The 24882-nt window shown below is 37.8% G+C and overlaps 2 protein-coding genes across 9 annotated transcripts in view; both read left to right on the top strand.

Moving 5' to 3' along the window:
* Positions 1 to 24882, top strand: part of ZNF607 (zinc finger protein 607) — a 59646-nt gene that overhangs the window by 12432 nt on the left and 22332 nt on the right. Inside the window, exon 3 of one of the 8 annotated variants that reach the window (XM_064381403.1) lies at positions 1921 to 2011. The exons of 3 other annotated variants lie outside the window; for them this stretch is intronic. The gene's annotated coding sequence lies outside the window, so the exon portion shown is untranslated. Of the gene's footprint in view, positions 1 to 1920; positions 2012 to 6085; positions 6169 to 18255; positions 18331 to 24882 lie in introns of those variants that run through there. 4 more of the 8 variants (XM_012436782.3, XM_012436799.3, XM_012436809.3 and 1 more) reach the window with 4 other exon arrangements.
* Positions 1922 to 23487, top strand: ZNF573 (zinc finger protein 573). The gene is given in 5 exon segments (XM_012436847.3): positions 1922 to 2011; positions 4181 to 4313; positions 6076 to 6168; positions 17041 to 17707; positions 17709 to 23487. Coding segments are annotated over 5 exon segments (1935 nt in total). The 5' UTR covers positions 1922 to 2002; the 3' UTR covers positions 18742 to 23487.

Raw genomic sequence — 24882 nt, 5'->3', positions numbered from 1 at the left:
GGGTTTTCTAGGTATATGATTGTATCATCGGTGAACAGAGAGCTTGACTTCCTCTTTACCAAGTTGGATGCACTTTATTTTTTTCTCTTGTCTGATTGCTCTGGCTATGACTAGTCACTACTTTAAAATGCTAATAATCAAGCAAGGGCCATAAATTGTAAATAGGAAAGTGTAAGTCAGTGTATAGTGAAAACCACTAAAGAGATTCAGGTGATGTGTCTTGGGAATTCATGTGGAGGTGGCATTGATTAGATTCTGGTCATCCTTGTAACTAAGCCCACGGAATCTATATGGAAGTTAGTGAATATATTCTGCAAGCTTTTACTGTCTAATTTTTTCTTCAAGTGATGTTAGATAAAAAGTGAGACTGGGCCAGGCATGGTCACTCATGCCTATAATCCCAATACTTTGGGAGACCTAGGAGGGAGGATCTCTTGAGCCCAGGAGTTTGAGAACAACCTAGGTAACATAGTAAGAACCTGTCTCTAAAAATAATTTAAAAATTAGCCAGGCATGATGGTGCACATCTTTAGTCCCAGCTACTTAGGAGCCTGAAGCAGTAGGATTACTTGAACCCAGAAGCTTGAGTTTGCAGTGAGCTATGATCACACCACTGTACTCCAGCTTGGGTGACACAGCAAGACCCCTGACCCTTTAAAAAAAAAAAAGAGAGAGAGAGAGCAAGAGTTTAGCAGTATCCTGTACGACACTGTGGCTAAGTAGCAAAATAAACCCACCTTTTAATACACACATTTGTGCGTGAGTGTGTTTGTGTGTGTACACATGTATTTTTTAAGTTATTGTATGAACAATGTTAAAATGATTATGAAATATATTCAAAAGAATATCAAGATAGCAACTAAAAGGAAAGTAATGGTAACATATATGTTGTAATGTAACAGAACAAATAAATTACCAGCCTTTCTCAATGTATTGATGTCCTATAGCCTGTCTCTCAATGCTTGTCTGTCTTTTTAATGATCCAATGATATTATACATTCTATTTTTTAATCTTAATTTTCTGTGGACAGTATATCTGAAATTTTTTATTTTTATTAAATATGTTTCCCTACTTAGCATCTGGTGGTTTCTTGATATTCTATTGAATGTATATTTTTTATTTTGCAAGGTACTTTGTACTCAACACAGAACCAGTCCTAACCATTTCCTCCTGTGTTGTGTTCTCTCTCATATTTTGACCACTTTCAACTGATTCTGATGCCATAGAAGAGGTTCTAGTTTGAGGTCAGGTGTGGTGTCACACACCTGTAATATGAATAGTTTGGGAGGCCAAGGTGGGAGAATCACCTGAGGCCAGGAGTTCAAGACCAGCCCTGCTAACATAATGAAACCCTGTCTCTACTAAAAACACAAAAAAAAATTAGCTGGGTATGATGGTGCACACCTGTAGTCCCAGCTAGTCGGGAGGCTGAGGCAGGAGAATCACTTGAACCCGGGAAGTGGAGGTTGCGGTAAGCCAAGATCTCCCCACTGCTCTCCAACCCAGGTAACAGAGCGAGACTCTATCTCAAATAAAAAAAAAAGAAGGGCTTCTAGTTTGAATGATAAGTCCTCTTTCAGTCTTTAAAGGTGGGAATGAAGGCAAGTGAATCTTCTCATGGAGAAACTGAGCAGCTTAATCTCAAGTCTAGATCAGCCTTCCCAAATTGGAGTCTTGTCCAGAAAACCCCTTGCTATCATGTCTGGATCTGGCTTTAGTGAGCAAGTGACTTACTGTAAAACTACATTTGTATAGCTGGGTTTCCTGGGTTTTGAGGGAATGCTTAGATCCATTGTCTGTTTTTCCCTAAGTTATGTGTTCACTTGTGAGGGATTAATTTGGAAAGAGAAATAGAGGAGCAGAAAGATTTTATTAAATTAAGTCATATTGGGAACACTAATGTTCTTTTCTTCTCTCAGCTCTGGATTCTCAGGAGTTTGAATTTTTCCAGTACTGGAACTCTGCCGAGTAGGACTGATCAGGTCTTACAATTCTAAAACCATGAACTGTGTAAGTTTATTAATTCTGTTTCCTTGCAATATCATGATCGTAGGTTATGTGGATTTTTTCATTAACCTGAAACTTCCTATTTAAGAAGTCCTTCAGTTATCTGCTCCCTACTTTCTTCTAATGTAGTGAATAGTGATAGCGAATAACTGAGTTTTCTCCCTATGAGTATTTTCCATCCACTTTTATATTTATTGTCAAATGTATTCAATACTTCCATGCTTATTCTTCAACCAAAGGCTATGATAGAGCAGTAAAGGAGTGAAGTCTCAACAGGGAACTATTTGAGCTTCCTTTATATGTCCTTAGTTTAGTGAATTAGAGATGTTGCTCCTATTTGGATACCCTAGGTAGGCTTTGACATTCTCCATAGACCTGAGTTTTCTAGGCAAATAAGATGGGATTTGGTTATCAGTTGGTCTGTCTTAGTATGTGATGAGATCTTATATTCTTTGAGAATTTTAGAATTGTTGGATATATACATGGATCTTGCCAAAGAATTAATGAGAGACAAGTTTTTATTTTATGGTTGAATGTGTTCTGTTGAACTTGGGTGACATCTTTTTGATTATGAGTCATCCCATATCAGTATACATTTTGGAACAAGAAAAGTATTAAGTGATGGAAGATGGCGATAAATGAGAGTATTATCCTGAGGAGTCAATATGTTGATTTCCAGAATTGGAGAAGACCTTTGAAATGTTGTCCAACAAAGTATGTGAAGGTAGGCTAGCCATGGTGGCTCATGCCTGTAATCCCAGCATTTTGGGAGGCTGAGGCAGGAGGATCACTTGAGGCCAGGAGTTTGAGACCCCTTGCAAAAAAAGCGACACCTCCATTTCTACAAAAAAAGTACAAAATCAGCTGGATGTGGTGGCTTGCACCTGTAGTCCCAGTTACTCAGGAGGCTATGGCAGGAGGATTCCTTGAGCTTGGGAGGTCAAGGCTGCAGTGAGCTGTGATTGTGTCACTGCACTCCAGTGAACCTGTCACACACACATACACAAAAGATTTAAAAAACTTAAATGAAGGTAGGCTGGGCGTGGTGGCTCATGCCTATAATCCCAGCACTTTGGGAGGCCGAGGTGGGCAGATTACCTGAGGTCAGGAGTTTGAGACCAGCCTAACCAACATGGAGAAACCCCATATCTACTAAAAATACAAAATTAGCTGGGCGTGGTAGCACATGCCTGTAATCTCAGCTACTTGGGAAGCTGAGGCAGGAGAATCGCTTGAACCCAGGAGGCAGAGGTTGTGGTAAGCCTGGGCAATGAGAGTGGTACTTGGTCTCAAAAAAAAACCCCCAAAAAACAAAAACATATATGAAGGTAAAAGATGGATTAAGTCTGAAATATTCATGATAAAACTGATCGTTGCACAGTCAATACAAAATATATTTGTCAAAAGAAAAAAAATGCTTATGATGTACTCTGACATAATGATGTAACTTGAAGCTTGTGGCAATGTCTAAATTTTTTGCAAAAGCTTTTTTTTTTTTTAATATGGCGATTGGCCAGTGACTCATGCTTGTAATCACAGCACTTTGGGAGGCTGAGGCAGGCGGATTGCTTGAGCCCAGGAGTTTAAGACCAGCCTGAGCAACATGATGAAACCCTGTCTCTACAAAAAATACAAAAATTAATTGGGCAGGTGTTGTACACCTGTAGTTCCAACTACTTGAAAGGCTGGGCCTGGCAGTTGAGACTGCAGTGAGCAGTGTTTGAGTCACTATACTCCAGCCTGGGCAACAGAGTGAGACCATGTCTCAAATAAATGAATAAGTAGAACAAAATAATAAAATATGGACATTATTAAATTTGGCAAGGACATCCCATTTTTTTTAACTGTTAAAGGAAAAATAGAAACTCATGTTTATTGGGAATTTAAGCATCACACAACTAGCAGACTATGTAGTTGTGTCTTTAAAACTTTATTGAATTTTATTTTGTCCATTCCCCAGCAGGTCTGAATTATTGTGGTAACCCCCAGCATGCAGAAAGATTTGTCTGTGGCAATAGGATTCTTTAGGAATATGTAGACACACTGCTTTACTCTGCTACCAGTCATTAGCTACATATACTAGATCACTCCTTCTCTCTAATGTGCTCTTCTTATCTTCTGTCTTTCCATCTTTAAAATGTTTTCAAAATTTTGTAATGCATGGGTTTGCAGTTTCAGGAATTAGTGACATTCAGGGATGTGGCCATAGACTTCTCTCGGCAGGAGTGGGAGTACCTGGACCCTCATCAGAGGGACTTATACAGGGATGTGATGTTGGAGAACTATAGAAACCTGGTCTCACTGGGTAAGTTTATTTGTCTCAAGTAATTTAAAATGTGATCTGTGATATGTTACCTTTCAACACAGTGAATTTCAAGGCTGTATTTTGAGACATAGTTGAATTTCTCCTTCCTGTTCTTAGAGAAGGATTTCAGCTCTGCCAGTTTGAATAGAGATAGTCACATGTCCTCCTGCCCCTTATGATTGCCTAATATCCAAGGGGCTTGTTTAAAATTATGTATTATGGCCGGGTGTGGTGGCTCAAGCCTGTAATACCAGCACTTTGGGAGGCCAAGGCAGGTGGATCACGAGGTCAAGAGATCGAGACCATCCTGGTCAACATGGTGAAACCCCGTCTCTACTAAAAATACAAAAAATTAGCTGGGCATGGTGGCACGTGCCTGTAATCCCAGCTACTCAGGAGGCTGAGGCAGGAGATTGCCTGAACCCAGGAGGCGGAGGTTGCGGTGAGCCGAGATTGCGCCATTGCACTCCAGCCTGAGTAACAAGAGCGAAACTCCGTCTCAAAAAAAAAAAAATTAATAAATAAAATTATGTATTATTATTATGAAATTATGTATTATTAGTCCATGAATAACCATTGTCCAGGAATCTTGGTTTCCTATGGTGTATATTTCTAAAATTCCTACAGATATGCTTTGTCATCATCTGATCTACCTGCAGGGACAACAGATGCAGATTCATCGTTTACTCTGAGTATAAAAACCCCTGTGACTTATATAGTGCTGGATTGGATGAATAATATTCATTGAAAACTGAAGAGTCCGTATTTCATTTCCTGTAGCCAATTTATATGATTTCTTGTTGAAAGTTATAATTGATGAGCTTTTCATTGTATTTGAATGAAGATTTTATATATCAGTCGGGATGCTTTTTTTTCCCTCTCATACAGAAATAATAAAATAATTAATTTGGTACCTTGTGCTCATTATGTCCCCAGCCACTCTTTGGAGGAGAGGGGAATATATATATATATGTATGTGTATATATATATATATATATGTATGTGTGTATATATATATATAAAATAACTTAATACTCAAAGAACTATGTGATAGTATTATTGTGATTATCTTATTTATTTATTTATTTACTTCTTCAAGACTGGGTCTTGCACTGTTGCCTAGGCTGGAGTGCAGTAGTGCAGTCATGGCTCACTGTAGCCTTGACCTCCTGGGCTCAAGTGATCCTCCTTCCTCAGCCTCCTGAGTAGCTGGGACTACAGAATACACTACCATACCTGGCTTTTTTTTTTTTTTTTAAATAGAGATGAGGTCTCACTGTGTTGCCCAGGTTGGTCTCAAACTCCTGGTCTCAAGTGATCCTCCCATCTTGACCTTCCAAAATGCTGGGATTACAGGCGTGAGCCACTGCACCTAGCCAATAGCAGTATCATTATGACCAGTTTATTTGTCAAATTGGAATAATGAGTTGAAGTCACATGGCCAAAGTCACAAGGTTGGTAGATTTAAGAGGAAGAATTTGTGACCCAGCCTCTGGCTCCAGAGAGCTTCACAGCTTCTTTGCGGTGGTAATCTTTGGAAAGAGACATTTTATAAGGTCACAGGTTAAACTTTCTCCTAAGAGACAAAGTGTGTATGAGTTTACATTAAAATAAGGTATTACTGTACCTACTTCATTTCTTCAATCATCTCACCCCTCTTTTATTTGAGGTCCTTAGTTCATTGTAAATTTAACCAAAGCTCAAGGATTTCTGTGGCTTTTGTTTTTATTTTTATACCATGTGGCATTTCTTTTCTTATAAGGAGGACATTCCATTTCTAAGCCAGTTTTGGTTGACTTACTGGAGCAAGGAAAAGAGCCCTGGATGATTTTGAGGGAAGAAACACAGTTCCCAGGTAAGGAAGGCAGGGGACGCCATCGGGGCCAGTCACAGCCCATGTGGTAGGAGAAAGGAGACACTTTTGTGTTGTTTGTAAAGTCCTCCTCCAAGACACCCAGACTTGTGGAGCAAAGGCCTACAACCTGGTGGGGAATAAAGATCGCAGCATAAGCTCTTGGAGTTTCCCTCTTGTTGCCTGGGCTGGAGTGCAATGGTGTGATCTTGGCTCACTGCAACCTCCACCCACCAGGTTCAAGCCATTCTCCTGCCTCAGCCTCCCAAGTAGCTGGGATTACAGGCATGCACCACATGCCCAGCTAATTTTTGTAATTTTAGTAGAGATGAGATTTTGCCATGTTAGCCAGGCTGGTCTCGAACTCATGACCCGCCTTGGTCTCCCAAAGGGTTACAGGCATGAGCCACCACGCCTAGCCCCTAGGATCCTTCTTAGGTGACTAGACAGTTATTTTATTACCAGTCTTTTCCCATCTGATGTGACAAAGTGTTTGAGACTTATCTTATATATTTCTTGTACTAAGCTTTTAGTCAGCCATAAGTCTGCTAGGATTACACTCATAGACATTTATTTTATTCTATGAGTTTTAATCCAGTACTATCCTTAGTTATTTTTCTTCCGCTTTGGCCATTGGGAATTCTTTCAAGTTGGCTCCTGTGCCTTTTCAACCTGCCCTCATCCTTTAGTGAGCATTTGTTACTTTCTGACACTACAGGTTGTTAATCTAGGATTATCTTATATTTTTTCTATCATAGCCTTGGAGTCAGCCACTTGTGTAAAGGAGTTCCTTTTACTGGGAATAGGATTTAGAAATCCAGATCTAGGCTTAGGTATGCTGATTGCTCCTGGACCCTCTTAGTGCTAGGCCCTCTTCACTCATAGAACCGGCAGGTATGTATGTATGTGTGGCAAGGTGGCCAGTTACTCTGGTGTATTTCCCTGTTTTTTCGAAGCTGCAGCTCCAGAACATGCTTTATACAAATCTTAAAACTCCAAATCATGTGTGTGAACAATGTCAGTCTTCTTAGTTTGCATTTCTTATCACTGAAGCTGAGAAAAAGAATTTTCTTCATTTCATCCTGTCTAAATTTTACATATACATGCCACATTGGCTGTAATATCTAATCATTCATCCAGTTGTAGTCAAAATGACCAAAGACCAGTGAAGGTTGATATGCCATTATTAAATTAGGATAAAGAAACCAACAATATAAGTTTTACACTCTAACTTGAACTATAATTTTTAAAAACGAATTTGAAAAATGATAGTTTTTAAAAATCCTTAAAACTGAATCTATGTTTATATTTTATTAAATTTTTATAAGCTTTTGAGTTACAGTTAAATTAAACTTCACATCAATTAAAACAGTTATTTTACTTAATGTAAAAGAAATTTTCTCTCATTGCTATAAATTTCAAATGGTGCTATGTTCTTGTCAGAGATTAAGAACTTGTATTAAGAACTTGTACATATAATTCTATAATATGTAGTTGTATATTTCTATATTATGTGATTCCTTATTTTATTTGTTTGTTTATTAGAGATGGGAGTCTCACTAGGTTGCTTGGTTGGTCTCTAATTACTTGGCTCAAGCAATCCTCCTGCCTTGGCTTCCCAAAGTGCTGAAAATACAGGTGTGAGCCACCTTGCTTAGCCTATAATTAGTTATTATTGATATATTAGAAAGCAATTGATTTTTATCTTGAAAATATAAGCCTTGCTGATGTATCTTGGTTATTCTGGTAGTTTATATTATTTTGAGTTGGACTTACTTGTGATACGTTTATGTTGTTTCAAAATATTTATTTTTCTATATTTAACAACATTATTCATAAGTTATTTTTAGGGTGTCTATATACTGTTGACTTCCAAGATTACCAGAAATTTCTGTTCATCTAATAAAGCTAAGCTTATTAAATTTATTGCAAAAAGGGAGAACAACCTCTTGAAAGAATAACAGTAGTATCTTAAAATAAGAAACCAGGAAAGTTATCAGATTTTAGAACCACACTGGGTATTTTTTTTTTTGTTTTAAAAACATGCTCCACAGAAAAGTAGCGATGGGGTAATTTTTTTTTTTTTTTGAAACGGTGTCTCCTTCTGTTGCCAAGGCTGGAGTGCGGTGGCACTATCTCAGCTCACTGCAACCTCTGCCTCCTGGGTTCAAGCAATTCTCCTGCTTCAGCTGGGATTACAGGCACCTGCCACCATGCCTGGCTAATTTTTATATATTTAGTAGAGACAGAGTTTCACCATCTTGGCCAAGCTGGTCCTGAACTCCTGGCCTCTTGATCCACTCACCTCAGCCTCCCAAAGTGCTGGGATTACAGGCGTGAGCCACTGAGCCCAGTTGTTCTTTTCTTTTTGATTATTTGATGTACTAGCTTTAAATGACACTCTTTTCCATGGAATATTATAAAAATTGATCATACAACATTCATGGATGTTTGTCCCAAAATCAGCATTTTTACATGAATTACTTCTTTAGGCATTCTCCCAACTTTTCTAGGAACTGGACTTTTATGTTTTAGTCCCAGTTTTGTATCTGACATTATGGTCACTGTATGTTCCCAGTTCTCCATTTCCCGGCTGTAGATAATGACCAAAGAGGCTGCCAAGATGGGATTATGAGAAATATGTTGTGAGAGTTCTTGTATATTTAAACTATTGGCTATTGTTGTAGTCAAAAGATACTTTGGATACCAAATTCTTAATTTATCTTACTTTTCTTGAGAACTTCATACCTATTGCTCCTTTACTTTCTGAGTTTAAATAAAACTAAGTGTAAATCTAATGCCCACTGGATATTTCTTTCCTTCAAAGTGACTTGATCTTTTTGCCTGGTAGGTATAAAAATGTTTTCATTTTTTGAAGTCATAGATCTCTAATAGTATATGCTTTAAATGTACCATTCTAGTTAGTTTTCCTTAGGATACATAGTGGCTTTTTAATATGCAATTCATGTGCTGATAATGTCCAGAAACTTTTCTGGAGTAATAGCTTAAAATGTTAATAGTCTCTAGTTCTTTTTGTTTTTATTTTGGATACCATATATTTGCATTTATCAATATTCTACTACTTTTGCCAGTCTTCCATAGCTACTGTTTTCTGTTTTTTAAAAAATATTTTACTATGATAAATAAGATCTAGTATTTGATAGCACAACAAACTGACTATAGTCAATAATAATTTAATGATACATTGTAAAATAAGAGAATATAATTGGATTTTTTGTAACACACAGGATAAATACTTGAGGTGATGGATATTCCATTTACCCTGAAGTGATTATTACACATTGTATGACTGTATCAAAATATCTCATATACCCCACAAATATATATATATCTACTATGTACCCACAAAAATTAAAATAATAATAAATCTTTTACTGTGAAATATAATAATTTTGCGTGAATAGATGTACACTAATATGTAACTAAAATATATACTACAGGTGTGTGCCACACCCCCTGTCCCAACTCCAGCTGGTTTTTTTTTTTTTTTTTTTTTTTTTTTGGAAATGGAGTCTTGCTCTGTTACCCAGGCTAGAGTACAGTTAGGCCTGGGTTCAAGCGATTCTCCTGCCTCAGCTCCCAAGTAGCTGGGATTATAGGTGCCCACCATTGCACCCGGCTAATTTTTGTATTTTAAGTAGAGATGAGGTTTCACCATGTTGGCCAGGCTTCCTGACCTTGTGATCCACCTTTCTTGGCTTCCCAAAGTGCAGGGATTACAGGCATGAGCCACTGCACTCAGCAACCCCAGCTAATCTTTTAAAAAAAATTTTTGTAGAGACAGGGTCTTCCATTTTGGCACAGGCTGATCTCAAACTCCTGGACTCAAGCAATCCTTCCACCTCAGCTTCCCAAAGCGCTAGGATTACAGGCATGAGCTACCACCCCCAGCCTGAATCGTTTAACCCAGGAGGTGGAGGTTGCAGTAAGCTGAGATCGTGCCACTGCACTCTAGCCTGGGTGACAGAGGGAGACTCCATCTCAAAAAAATAAAATAAAAAAAATGTTGTATGTAAGCATTTCATTAGCTTTATACATGCTTTGAGGGAATGTACTCTTTTTTTTTTTTTTTTTTTTTTTTTTGAGACGGAGTTTTGCTCTTGATACCCAGGCTGGAGTGCAATGGCGCGATCTCGGCTCACCGCAACCTCCGCCTCCTGGGTTCAGGCAATTCTCCTGCCTCAGCCTCCTGAGTAGCTGGGATTACAGGCACGTGCCACCGTGCCCAGCTAATTTTTTGTATTAGTAGAGACGGGGTTTCACCATGTTGACCAGGATGGTCTCGATCTCTTGACCTCGTGATCCACCCGCCTCGGCCTCCCAAAGTGCTGGGATTACAGGCGTGAGCCACCGCGCCCGGCCCGGGAATGTACTCTTTTACCCCCTCTTAGAATGTCTGAAGACACACTCCAGAAAAACCATCTGAACCTTCAGTTTCCATTGTGCTTTTTAAAAAATTACTCCAATTACATAATACTTATAGAATTGTCCAAGTTTTCTCTGTGTTGATTTTGCAGTGGCTACTTTATCGAGTTGTATGCATTTCAAGTAACATGTTTTTATCAAATGCCATCTTACTGTGTTTGTGCAGTGTGGAGAGCCATAGGTGAGGTACCTGGTAGCACTCCTAGGTTGGATATTGTTGCATTTACTTTTTCCTTCATCAGTGTTTAGAGAATTCCATCAGTAACATTAGTTTTTAAATAAAATGTTTGTTTGCCATTGTGGTATTTGTGGACTCTATTTTTAAAAATTACTGGACTTTTATCTTATTTTTGTTTATTTTGTTGCACTTTTTCCAGCTTCTTGTGATGAATATATAGATCATCTGTTTTCAAATTTTCTTCTTTTCCTATATATATTTTTATCTGCTTTATAAATCATTTTTCTACTTCTCTCACTCTATCAAGTAAATGGATACAAACATACTATTATTTGGTTCAAAATAATTTTATATGGGAATTTAGGTAATACTTCCTTAAATTCTGGGTTGCTTTTCCTTCCTTTCCCCAGCTTTTGATTTTGAAAATCATCAAGCCAAGTGAGCATATTTTAAAAATATATATTTGTGTATATATGTATATGTGTGTATATGTATAATATACCTAATATGTATACAGTTAATTACCCTTCACATAGATTCATCTTTGGATGTTAACATTTTGCCTTACTTTTCTCTGTATATATGCACCTTTCCTCTTGGCTCATTTGATGGTAAGTAGCAGCTGTCATTAAATTTCACCTCTTAACTATGTGTATCTCCTTAGAATAAAGACATTCTCCTTCAAAGTCACATTATTATTATAATAGTAATTTAGTCTTATTTACTATAGAGTCTATACTTACATTTGTTATGCTCTTTCTAAAAATATCATTTATAAAATCTCTTCAGGATCCACTATGTATTCATACATTGCATTTAGGTGTTAGGATTTTTATCTTGGTGTCACCCTACTATGTTTTTCCCTTGGAGTTTAGCTTTTTTGAATGTCTCCTCCAGTTTTCTTGTGGAATGTCAGGTTTATAGGTTTGATGGTTTCCCCTCATGATTAGAGTAAGGTTAAACATTTTTTGCCAAGCCTATTGCAGAAGTAATGTGCAATGATTGTTTTTGTTTGTTTTCTTTTCTCTACTAACCAAGCACAGACCACTGGTAATTATCTGTTATTAAAATAACTTTTTAACTTTAGAATAATTTTAGATTTACAAAATTAACAGATTTACAAAGATAATACAGAGATTTCTTGTACACACCTCTCCCACTTTCTACCATTGTTAACATCTCACATAGTTAAAATATGTTTGTCAAAACTAGGAAACTGATATGAGACTCTCTATTGGGATTTCACCAGTTTTTCCATGTAGCTCATATTTCTGTTCCAAGATCCATCCAGTTTGGGGTACCACCTTGTATATATTTGTTTTATCTTCCAGTCTCTTCTTTTCTGTGACAGTTTTTTCAACCTTTCATTGTTTTTCATGACTTTGACTGTCTTGACAGACCATACTAGTAGTGTATCTCCCAATCTGAGTCTGTTGTTTTTCTTGTAATTAGGCTAGAAGTAGTAGTTTTTAGAAAGACTGTGTAACAGAAGTGAAGTACACTTTTCATCACATTACATCAGGGGTACATGACATCCATGTGACATCACTGGTGATATTAACCTTTATCATTTGGCTGCAGGAAACCTTTGTGATCTGCCAGGTTTCTTCACTCCAAACTTACTATTTTTCCTTTTCCATTCTCTATTCTTTAGAAACAATTCGTTAAGTCTAGCCCAACCTGGGAGCAGGTGCACAGGAGTGGAAATTAAGCTTTACATTCCATAGGGTTTAATATCTGATATCTGGAATTCTTGTATAAGACAGATTTGTTTCTTCTCATTTATCAGTGTAGACTCATGTATATTTGTTTTATACTTCAAGTTATAATCAAATATTACGTTATTTCTTTTGTACCCATACTCTTCCAACTACAGGTGGTGGCTCTTTTAGGTTGGTTCCTATGTTTGTTTAATACCCTGCTCCTTTTGTTTTTTTTGAGGACTTCTTTCCTGGTACTACTTTCAGATTCATTTTGTTTTCTCCCTCCCATGGTCCAGGAATCAGCTGTTTCTCCCAGGAACGTGGTTCCTTTAGTGGAGAATGGGATTTAAAAACCAAGGGTGTTTTTTCTTCTAGGAAAAAACTGGGATATATGTGCAGAATGTGCAGGTTTGTTACATAGGTATATGTGTGCCATAGTGGTTTGCTGCACCTACTGACCCATCCTCTAAGTTCCCTTCCCTTACTCCCCAACCACCAACAGGCCCTGGTGTATGTTGTTCACCTCTCTGTGTCCATGTGTTCTCATTGTTCATCTTCCATTTATGAGTGAGAACATGCAGTATTCGGTTTTCTGTTCCTATGTTAGTTTGTTGAGAATGATGGCTTCCAGCTTCATCCATGTCCCTGCAAAGGACATGATCTCGTTTCTTTTTATGGCTGCATAGTATTCCATGGTGTATATATACCACATTTTCTTTATCCAGTCTATCATTGATGGGCATTGTGTTGATTCCAAGTCTTTACCATTGTAAATAGTGCTGCAGTAAACATAAATGCACATGTGTCTTTATAGTAGAATGATTTCTATTTCTTTGGGTATATACCCAGTAATAAGATTGCAGGGTCAAATGCATTTCTGGTTCTAGATCCTTGAGGAATTGCAATACTGTCTTTCACAGTGGTTAAACTAATTTACATTCCCACCAACAGTGTAAAAGTGTTCATATTTCTCCACAGCCTCCCCAGCATCTATTGTTTCCTGACTTTTTAATAATTGCCATTCTGACTGGTGTGAGATGGTATCTCATTGTGGTTTTGATTTGCATTTCTCTGATGATCTGTGATGATAATGTTGAGCTTTTCTTCATATGTTTGTTGGCCACATTAATGTTGTCTTTTGAGAAGTGTCTGTTCATATCCCTTGCCCACTTATTGATGTGTTGTTTGGTTTTTGCCTATAAATTTAACTTCCTTGTAAATTCTGGATATTAGACCTTTGTCAGTTGGGTAGATTTCTGCCATTCTGTAGGTTGTCTGTTCATTCTGATGATAGTTTGTTTTGCTGTACAGAAGCTTTTTAGTTTAATTAGATCCCATTTGTCAATTTAGGCTTTTGTTGCAATGACTTTTAGCATTTTTTCATGAAGTCTTTGCCCATGCCTATGTCTTCTAGGGTTTTTATGGTTTTGGGTTTCACAGTTAAGTATTTAGTCCACCTTGAGTTGATTTTTGTATAAGGCATAAGGAAGGGGTCTAGTTTTAGTTTTCCACATATAGCTAGCCAGTTTTCCCAGCACCATTTACTGAATAGGAGCTCCTTTCCCCATTGCTTGTTTTTGGCAGGTTTGTCAAAGATCAGATGGTTGTAGATATGTGGTGTTATTTCTGAGGTCTCCGTTCTGCTCCATATGTCTGTAGGTCTATATGTCTGTTTTGGTACCAGTACCATGCCATTTTGGTTACTGTAGGCTTGTAATATAGTTTGAAGTCAGGTAGCGTGATGCCTCTAGTTTTGTTCATTTTGCTTAGGATTGTCTTGGCTACACGGGGTCTTCTTTGATTCCATATAAAATTTAAAATAGTTTTTTTCTAATTCTGTAATGTCAATGTTAGTTTATGGGAATAATGTTGAATCTATAATTTACTTTGGGCAGTATGGCCATTTTCATGATATTGGTTCTTCCTGTCCATGAAGATGGAATGTTTTTCCATTCGTTTGCATCCTCTCTTATTTCAGTGGTTTGTAGTTCTTCTTGAAGAGGTCCTTTACATTCCTTATTAGCTGTATTCCTAGGTATTTTATTCTCTTTGTAGTGATTGTGAATGGGAGTTCACTTATGATTTGGCTCTGTTTGTCTGTTGTTGGTATAAAGGAATGCTTGTGATTTTTGCACACTGATTTTGTACCCTGAGACTGCTGAAATTGCTTATCAGTTTAAGGAGTTTTTGGCATTAGATGATGGGGTTTTCTAAATATAAATTGCATCATCTACAAACAGAGACAACTCTACTTCCTCTTTTCCCATTTGAATGCCCTTTATTTCTTTCTCTTGCCTGATTGCCCTGGCCAGAACTTCCAGTACCATGTTGAATAGGAGTGGTGAGAGAGGGCATCCTTATCTTGTACTGGTTTTCATAAGGAATGTGTCCAGCTTTTGCCCATTCAATATGATATTGACTGTGAGTTTGTTATAAATAGCTTTTATTATTTTGAGATATGTTCCATCAATACCTAGTTTATTGAGAATTTTTAACATGAACGGATGTTGAATTTTATCAAAGGCCTTTTATGTATTCATTAAGATAATCATGTGATTTTTGTCTTTGGTTCTGTTTATGTGGCGGATTATGTTTATTGATTTGTGTATGTTGAACTAGCTTTGCATCCCAGGGATGTAGCCGACTTGATTGTGGTGAATATGTTTTTGATGTGCTACTGGATTTGGTTTGCCAATATTTCATTGAGGATTTTTGCATTGATGTTCATCAGGCATATTGGCCTGACATTATAATTGAGCGATGAAACAATGAGCTCTTGGGGAAATTTAGGGCAATATAGATAAAGAGAATGTCAAAAATTAACAATATCATAATTGACAACAAAGGAATGGATTGTTGAACATTAAACAAGAGATAAGAAGGCCAGGCACAATGGCTCATGCCTATAATCCCAGCACTTTGGGAGGCCAGGGTGGGAGGATCACTTGAGCCCAGGAGTTGAAGACCAGCCTCAGCAACATAGCAAAACCCCATCTCTACAAAACATAAAAATGGAAAAAATTACCCAGGCATGGTGGTGCTTGCACACCTATGTTCCCAGGTAGTAGAGCGACTGAGGTGGGAACATCACTTGAGCCCAGGAGGTTGAGGCTGCAGTGAGTCATGTTCACACCACTGCACTTGTGCCTGGGTGACAGAGTGAGACCTTGTCTCAAAGAAAATAAAGAGAAAGACAGAGAGAGAAATATGGGCTGGGCACAGTGGCTCATGCCTGTAATCCTAGCACTTTGGGAGGCTGAGGTGGGAGGATCACTGAAGCCCAGGAGTTCAAGATCAGCATGGGCAACACAGTGAGACCCTGTCTCTACACATAATTTTAAAATTAGTCAGGTGTGGTGTTGCACATCTGTCATCCCAGTTACTTGAGAGGCTCAGGTGGGAAGATTGCTTGAGCCCAGAGAGTACAAGCCTGCAGTGAACTATGATTGGGCTACTGTACTTCAGCCTGAGTGATAGAGCAAGATCCTGTCTTGATGATTGATTGATTGATTGCTAGATGGACAGACAGATAAGATAGACAGAGTTAGCAGGTACTGCCTTTCTAAAGAAAGAACATTTATCCTGAAACATAAAGGATAAGAAGGATTCAGGCTGCAAAATGTCTAAGTCTAAGGACTCTTGAACGGTTAAACTGTCTGTGGAAAGCATTAAGCCCTGGGGGAATTTGTACAGTTGGCCCTTTGTATCCATGGGTTCTGCATTCATGGATTCAACCATCTTCAGATCAAACATATATTTGTAAACTTTCTGTGTACTGACCACATATAGACTTTTTTCTGTCATTATATTCTAAGCAATACAGTAGAACAGCTATTCACATAGCACGTACATCGTATTAGGTATTTAAGTAATCCAGAGATGATTTAAAGTATACAGTAAAGATGTGTATAGGTTATGTGCAAATACTATGCCATTTTATATCAGGGACTTGGGCATCTATATCTGGGTTGGGTTTTGGTATCTTCAGGGGGTCCTGGAACTGAAACTTCACAGATACTGCGGACAACTGTACTATATTCTAGGTGTTGAAAAGATGGACTGTGATAGAGAATAGGAAGCAAACAGTTGTTGTTTTGACATGAGGCCTCCTAGGTAAGCAGGAGTCCTTGGAAAGGGGTTTGTATTTTATTGTAAGAACAATGAAAACTCACTTGAGGAACTTAAAGGACGTATTCTTAAACACTGACCTGCATTGAAATCAGTGATAGGTTCAGAATAAAAATATCAAGGTTTTTCTTCTCTCAGTTGTAATTCACTTGGTCTTCAACAGTGCCAAGATAGCAGATTCTGGCCCCTACCTAAATGTTACCTATGTCCTTAATCAGTAATTTCACTATCTTACATAAACTCTCATATACCTCTGAACTCTTCTTCTTGGACTTTTTCAAATTTTATAACCATATTTTTGAATTCTGTATGCCATTCACTTATTGTGAGTGTTGGCTTTTATTTGTTTCATAAAGTTTCTTGTCCTCTGGTGTAGAAATACAAAGGTTTTTTTGTTGTTGTTGTCCTCTTTTGTTTCAGATTTGGATTTACAGTGTGAGATAATCAGCTACATAGAAGTACCCACTTATGATACAGATATATCCTCTACACAACATCAGAGCATATATCAGAGAGAGAAACTCTATGAATGTAAGAAATGTCAGAAGAAATTTAGTAGTGGTTATCAACTTATTCTCCACGACAGGTTTCATATTATTCAGAGACCCTATAAATGCAAAGAGTGTGGGAAGAACTTTCGTAGTGGCTATCAACTTACTCTACATCGAAGATTTCATACTGATGAGAAACCCTATGAATGTACAGAATGTGGGAAGAACTTTAAAAGTGGTTATCAACTGACTGTGCATCAGAGATTTCATACTGGTGAGAGAATCTATGAATGTAGGCAGTGTGGGAAGGCCTTTATATATGCCTCACACATTGCTCGGCATGAGAGAATTCACAATGGTGGAAAGCCTTATAAATGTCAGGAATGCGGGAAGGCCTTTAGTCAAGGTGGACACCTTAGAATTCATCAGAGAGTTCATACTGGTGAAAAACCATATACATGTAAGGAATGTGGGAAGACTTTTAGTAGGCGTTCAAATCTTGTTGAACATGGGCAGATTCATACTCATGAGAAGCCATACATATGTGAGAAATGTGGAAAGGCCTTTAGAAGAGGTCATCAGCTCACTGTACACCAGTGTTCATACCAGTAAAAAACCATATGAGTGTAAAGAATGTGGGAAGGGCTATACCATGGCCTCATACTTTCTTCTACATCAGAGAATTCATAAAGGTGGAAAACCCTATGAATGTAAGGAGTGTAAGAAAACCTTTACTTTGTATAGAAATCTTACTCGGCATCAGAATATTCATACTGGTGAGAAACTTTTTGAATGCAAGCAATGTGGGAAGACCTATATTACTGGTTCAAAACTCTTTCAACATCAGAAAACTCATACTGGTGAGAAACCCTATGAATTTAAGGAATGTGGAAAAACCTTTAGCTTGCATGGATATCTTAATCAACATCAGAAAATTCATACTGGCATGAAACGCTTTGAATGTAAGGAGTGTAAGAAAACCTTTACTTTGTATAGAAATCTTACTCGACATTAGAATATTCTCACTGGTAAGAAACGTTTTGAATGTGAGGAATGTGGGAAAGCCTATAGTACTGGCTCAAACCTTATTCAACATCAGAAAACTCATACTGGTGAGAAACCCTATGAATGTAAGGAATGTGGAAAAACCTTTAGCTTGCATGGATATCTTAATCAACATCAGAAAATTCATACTGGTGTGAAACCCTATGAATGTAAGGTATGTAGAAAAACCTTTACTTTCTATAGAAATCTTACTCTACATCAAAGTATTCATACTGATGAGAAACCTTTTGAATGTAAGGAATGTGGGAAGACCTTTAGATGTAGTTCACACCTTACTGCACATCAGAGCATTCATGCTGATAAAAAACCCTATGAATGTAAAAAATGGGGAAAGGCCTTTAAAATGTATGGCTACCTTACACAACATCAGAAAATTCATACTGGTGGAAAACCTCATGAATGTAAAGAATGTGGCAAGGCCTTTAGTCGTGCTTCAAACCTTGTTCAACATGACAGAATTCATACTGGTGAGAAACCCTATGTGTGCAAGCAGTGTGGAAAAACCTTCAGGTATAGTTCAGCCCGTAAAGTCCATCAGGGAATTCATAGGAGTATAAAAGTATAAGACCATAAAGAGTATGAGAGCACCATTCATCATCAAACAGTCCACACTGGTGAGAAATAATGGAATATTAATCTTATAGGTATGTCTTTAGCAAATGAGAGAGTTAAAATGCAAATGAGAGAGTTAAAATGCAGTTCTCGCCACATTAGAAAGCATTCAATGTCCTGTTTTAATAAAACATCTGACTATTCAATGGTAAATTAAGAAAAAAAACAGAAATTCCAATTTCTTCATGCCTACAACATCCATGGCATGTATTTTTTATAATCTTATTAATTAAAAGGATGATGAAAAGCATTTCATACTAGATTTCAATGGCTATATTACAAATGACCCTAAGACTTAATGTCTTACCACAACAATAAACATCACTCATAGGTTCTGAGGTTCAGAAATTCAGAAGAGGCTTAACAGGGTGCTTTTGGATTGGGTTCTCCATGAGCTTGCAGTCTTCTGAAGGCTTGTTAGGGATGAAGGATCTGTTTTCCAGATGGCTTGCTCACACTGGCTGGCTGGCTTAGAGAGTGAGAGTGCCAGGAGAAAGCTGTTCTCATCCACAGTGGGTTCAATTTAGATGAGGAAATCCTGGACTGAGAGTAATTTATGCTACAAATGAATGAGACTTTGGAGCTGCTTTTTTTTTTTTTCTTTTTTTTTTTTTTCCAGACAAGGTCTTGCTCTGTCACCCAGGCTGGAGTGCAGAGACATAACCATAGCTCACTGCAGCCTTGAATTTCTGGGCTCAAGCAATTTGGGGGGCTCCTTGAACATATTTTGCATGTCATAGAAATATAAGCAGTTTGTACTCAGAATGCCAGTCATAGTGTTTCAAAAATATGCCCTCAAATTCTTTGAAACTCCACCCTTCAAACTTGAAGTCTGGCCAGGCATGGTGGCTCATGCCTACAATCCCAGCACTTTGGGAGAATGAGGCAGGTGGATCACTTGAGGTAGTTCAAGACCAGCCTGACTAACATGGTGAAACCCCATCTCCACTAAAAATACAAAAATTAGCTGGGCATGGTGGCGCATGCCTTTAATCCCAGCTGCTGCAGAGGCTGAGGCAGGAGAATCACTTGAACCTGGAAGTGGAGGCTGCAGTGAGCCAAGGTTTTGCCACTCCATTTCAGCCTGGGCAACAGAGCGAGACTCCATCTCAAAAAAAAAAAAAAAAAGAAAAAGAAAACACAAACCACGTTTGAGACATGAAACCATAAGCTGAAATGCTGCCAAAACCTAAAGGAATGACCTCAAACTGGAATTTCAGCTGTCTGTCACGTGATTAATCCCTGAGGGAATGTAGTCAGCTCACATGATGATAGGCAAGAAACTACCTTTTTCTGTACTCAGTACTTTTACTTTATTATTAAATGAAAAGCCTAAATTATTTTGTTTTGTTTTTGAGACATAGTTTCACTCTTGTTGCCCAGGCTGGAGTGCAATGGCACAATCTTGGCTCACTGCAACCTCTGCCTCCCAAGTTCAGCCTCCTGAGTAGCTGGGATTACAGGGCTGTGCCACCATGCCTGGCTAAATCTTTTTGTATTTTTAGTAGAGATGGGATTTATCCATGTTGGTCAGGCTGGTCTCAAACTCCTGACCTCAGGTGATCCTCCCGCCACAGCCTCCTAAAATGCTGGGATTATGGTGAGCCACTGTGCCTGGCCTAAATGTTTTTAAACTCTCATACTGATCAGTATTTAGGTTATAGATAATTTTTTAAAACTCTACTTAATTTTCAGAGGAGTCTGTAAATAACAAGACTGTATAATTGTGGTCATAGCTGATGTATATACTTGGATCTTTTTTAAATGCGCCTCTATTCTTAATCTCTAGTCTGGTCAGCTGGAAATAAAAGTATCCTGTAAATCCCATGTCCACCTAAAAATATATTTATTTTTTTAACTAACTCGTGAAGTATCTTTTATATGTATTTATTGGCCAATCATACTGTGACTTTCCTGTTTGTTTCTTTTGCCCATTTTCTCCACCTGCTAATTTATGAATACACACGCATACTCTAGGTCTTGACTATGTTATTTTATATATAATATCCTTTTCCTGGAGAGTAACTTTTTAAAGTACATTCATGATTTTTCTGATACTGATAGTTTTCCCCCATACTATTATATTATATTTGGGCATTGCCAGTATCAGTCTAAGCATAACCTGGTAATCTATTTATATTTTTAATAGTATGTGAGATTTCTATGTATTCAGTGAGATTTTCTATAAATGGAAATGAATTTTCTTTTAAAATCATTATTTCTTTACTTTTATTAAAATAAATATGATTATGTCAAGTATTGGGATAATAGCCAGTATCTTAGTTGTTTAACCAGTTTAATGGAAATAAGTAAAATATTTTACCATTCAACTAATATTTACTTTGTTATATGCAAGTATGCTCTATAATTAGGGCTAACTTCTTTTTTCTTTTCAAATGCTATCATATCTTGTGCTTTGTTCATATATCATTCTCCTTTCTATTTTAATAATTCATACTGATTTCTTGTTTTAAACCATTTCTGAAATATAATATGCTCAGTTGTGATATATTATTGTTTTGATAAGCTGCTCAATTTATCTTTTGAATATTTTGTTCAGGATTTTTATACAGATATTCAAAATTGATATTAATATTATTAGCATTCATATATTAACATTCAAAATTAATAACATTTTTAAATTTTTGTTATTGCCATTATTTGTTTATTAAAGATTAGATAACATTTGGCTTTAAACCTATATGGTCCTGTTTTTTATTTATTTTGTTTTCCTTTTTACAGTTTAATGTTGGATTGTTAACCACTTTTCCAAAATCACCTAATACTCTACTGTTTGAATTTCAACTTTATATGGAAGCAACAGATTAACTAAGCTGAATATCTGCCCGAGGCACAATGCCTTTGAGCACTGCACATCATGGTATTACCACTGGCTTCCACATAAAAGAAGCATCTCCACATGAACCCCTCAATGAAAATCAACCATTATGTGTTCTTGGCAATACAATGCTGGTAGCTCAGACCTCTTTGCCAAGAATATGAAATGCATTGCTGCTTAGACATGTTTGGATACTTACCAGCAGACCTCTTGAGAATGATAGATTCTTTTTTTTCTTTTGAGACAGAGTCTTGCTCTGTTGCGCAGGCTGCTGGAGTGCAGTGGCAAAATCTCGGCTCACTGCAACCTCTGCCTCCTGGGTGCAAGCAGTTCTCTTGCCTCAGCCTCCCAAATAGCTGGGACTACAAGCACATGCCACCACGCCTGGCTAATTTTTGTATTTTTAGTAAAGACAGGGTTTCACCTTATTGGCTGGTCTGGTCTTGAACTCCTGACCTCATGATCTACCCACCTCGGTCTCCCAAAGTGCTGGTATTACAGGAATGAGCCACTGCACCTGGCCTGATAGATTGTTTAATATATGAAAAATTTTAATGGAGGCTGAGTAAATATCTACTAATAGTTTTATTTCCCCATGTTAAAGTTATAATTTGTCATATAATTAGCATTGATTGCATTAAATATTAAGCAATTGACATTCCTCTAGATCTACACTGTTAGATACACTAGCCACCATGTGGCTATTTTTAATTAATTTAAATTTAATAAGACAAAATTGGGTTCATCAGTAGGATTAGGCACAATTAAGTGTTCAATAGCCTTGTGTATGGGACTTTACAGATACAGTAGTCCCCCCTTTATCTGATGTTTTCTTTTTTTTTTTGAGACGGACTTTTGCTCTTGTTACCCAGGCTGGAGTGCAATGGCGCGATCTTGGCTCACCGCAACCTCCGCCTCCTGGGTTCAAGCAATTCTACCCCCTCAGCCTCCCGAGTAGCTGGGACTACAGGCGCGCACCACCATGCCCAGCTAATTTTCACCATGTTGACCAGGATGGTCTCGATCTCTTGACCTCGTGATCCACCCGCCTCGGCCTCTCAAAGTGCTGGGATTATAGGTGTGAGTCACTGTGCCCGGCCTGTTTTCTTGTTAATCTCTTGCTGTGTCTAATTTATAGATTAAACTTTATCATAAGTACATATATATAGTAAAAAAATAGTATATGGAAGGTTTGGTGCCATCCTTGGTTTCAGGCATCCCCTAGGGGGTCTTGAAACAACCCCTGCAGATGGAGAAAGACTACTGTATACAATGTTTCCATTATTATAAAACTTTCTATTAGGAATATTCTGAATACTTACATTCTATTCACATAAAAAAGAATCTTATGGACTTAACAAATTAAATACTGTCAACTACTTAATTATTTGCAAAATTAATTGAGCAATTTTAGGTATATATTAAAAATCATAGGCTGGGTCTGGTGGCTCATGCCTTTAATTCCAGCCCTTTGGGAGGCCAAAGAAGGAGGATTGCTTAAGGTCAGGAGTTGAAGAACAGACTGGCAACATAATGAGACACTGTGTCTACAAAAAAATAATAAATTAGCCAGGTGTACTGGTGTATGCCTGTAGTCCCAGCTACTCTGTAGGCCAAGGCAGGAGGACTGCTTGATCCCAGGAGTTTGAGGTTGCAGTGAGCTGTGATGGCACCACTGTACTGCGTCCTGGGCAGCAGAGTGAGACCCTGTCTATAAAAAAGTTATTTATTAATTTTGATCAAATACTTGAAAGCATCTTAAATATTTCAAAGTGTAAACAATATACAAAAAAGTAATATTTTTAAAATGTTGAACAAATTTTAAAAATACCTTATTAAAGCATTGGTTTATATTTTCAACACTCGTCATTGTGTATCATGTTTTCCTGGTGTTCTGCATCTCTTGTAACTTGATTGGATGCTAAACATTGAAATGTTACCTTGCCAGGTCTTCTGGTATATTTTCCAGTATTTTTGAACTTTGTTTTGAAATAGAGTTCATGTACTCCAGTATGTGATCAGTTTGCTCCTTTTCATGGATTCTTTTTCAGCTTTGATAGACAGGATCAGAGTAAGGCTAATTAGTCCAAAGCTAATTTTTCCTCTTTGTTAAGACAATACCCTTCTGAGTACCCAAGGTCTTGTGCATTATGAGGGATTTTCTACTTTGGCTATTGGTAACACCTGCTATTCCTGGACTTGCGCGAACTATGAGGATCATTCCCTCTATTCATTTCAAGTGGGTTTTCCCACAGCTTCAGGTGTTTTCACACAGGAGCTAACTGATCAGTACTTTCAGCTGAAGATTCAAGGGAACTCCCTGGCAGCTCTCCAGTGATCTCTTCATGGAGGTTGTTCCTGTCTAGTGCTTTGTTCCCCGGCTTCCACAAACCCCCAAGTTTGTGTCTCAATTCAGGAAGAACACTGGGCTCTGCTTCTGTTAACTCTCCCTGAGCAATGGATTGAAAATATGCCAGATGTTAAGTTGGGAGAAATAATAGCACTTACCTTGGTGGTTTCTGCGATTGGGGATCATGGTCTGCTTGTTGTTCAGTGTCTGAAAATTGTCATTCTAAATATTTTCTTTAAATTATTGAGATGAGAGGGTACATCATACCCTTTTATTATATCTTAGAAGTAAGCAAAACTTAATTTTTTTTTTTGAGGTAGTGTTTTGCTTTGTAGCCCAGGCTAAAGTGCACCGGTGCCCTCACTGCAGCCTCGAACTCCTGGGCCCAAGCAATCCTCCTGGCTCAGCCACCCGAGCAGCTGGGACTACAGATGCATGCCACCATGCCTGGCTAATTGTTTTTTTACTTTTTGTAGAGATGAGTCTTGCTTTGTTGCCCACGCTGATCTTAAACTCCTGGGCTCAAAGTATCCTCCCAACTTGGCTTCCCAAACTGTTGGGATTACAGGAGTGAGCCACTGTGTACAGCCTAAAATTATATCTTGCTTTACCTCAATAATGTTTATCTAAGAAGAAAAAGCTAAAGGAAAAACACTTAATGACCTCTGCCGTAAGATCACCAAGATCAAGACCCTGATGAGGTTGATAATCCAGATGGTAAAGCTTTCACTTTTTGTGATTACACCTTTCCATGTCTGTGTCTCAGTGAAGACCATGGAAACCAGAGGATTATCTAAAAATTGCTCAATTACATGCACGTGCCACCACACCCGGCTAATTTTTGTGTTTTTTAGTAGAGACAAGGTTTCACTATGTTGGCCAGGCTGGTCTCGAACTCCTGACCC

The sequence above is a fragment of the Aotus nancymaae genome, unplaced genomic scaffold, assembly GCF_030222135.1.
Source record: "Aotus nancymaae isolate 86718 unplaced genomic scaffold, 86718_ANA_hifiasm-v0.15.2.pri h1tg000028l, whole genome shotgun sequence".
Taxonomy (NCBI): domain Eukaryota; kingdom Metazoa; phylum Chordata; class Mammalia; order Primates; family Aotidae; genus Aotus; species Aotus nancymaae.
This window is presented reverse-complemented; position numbering and strand designations above follow the sequence as displayed.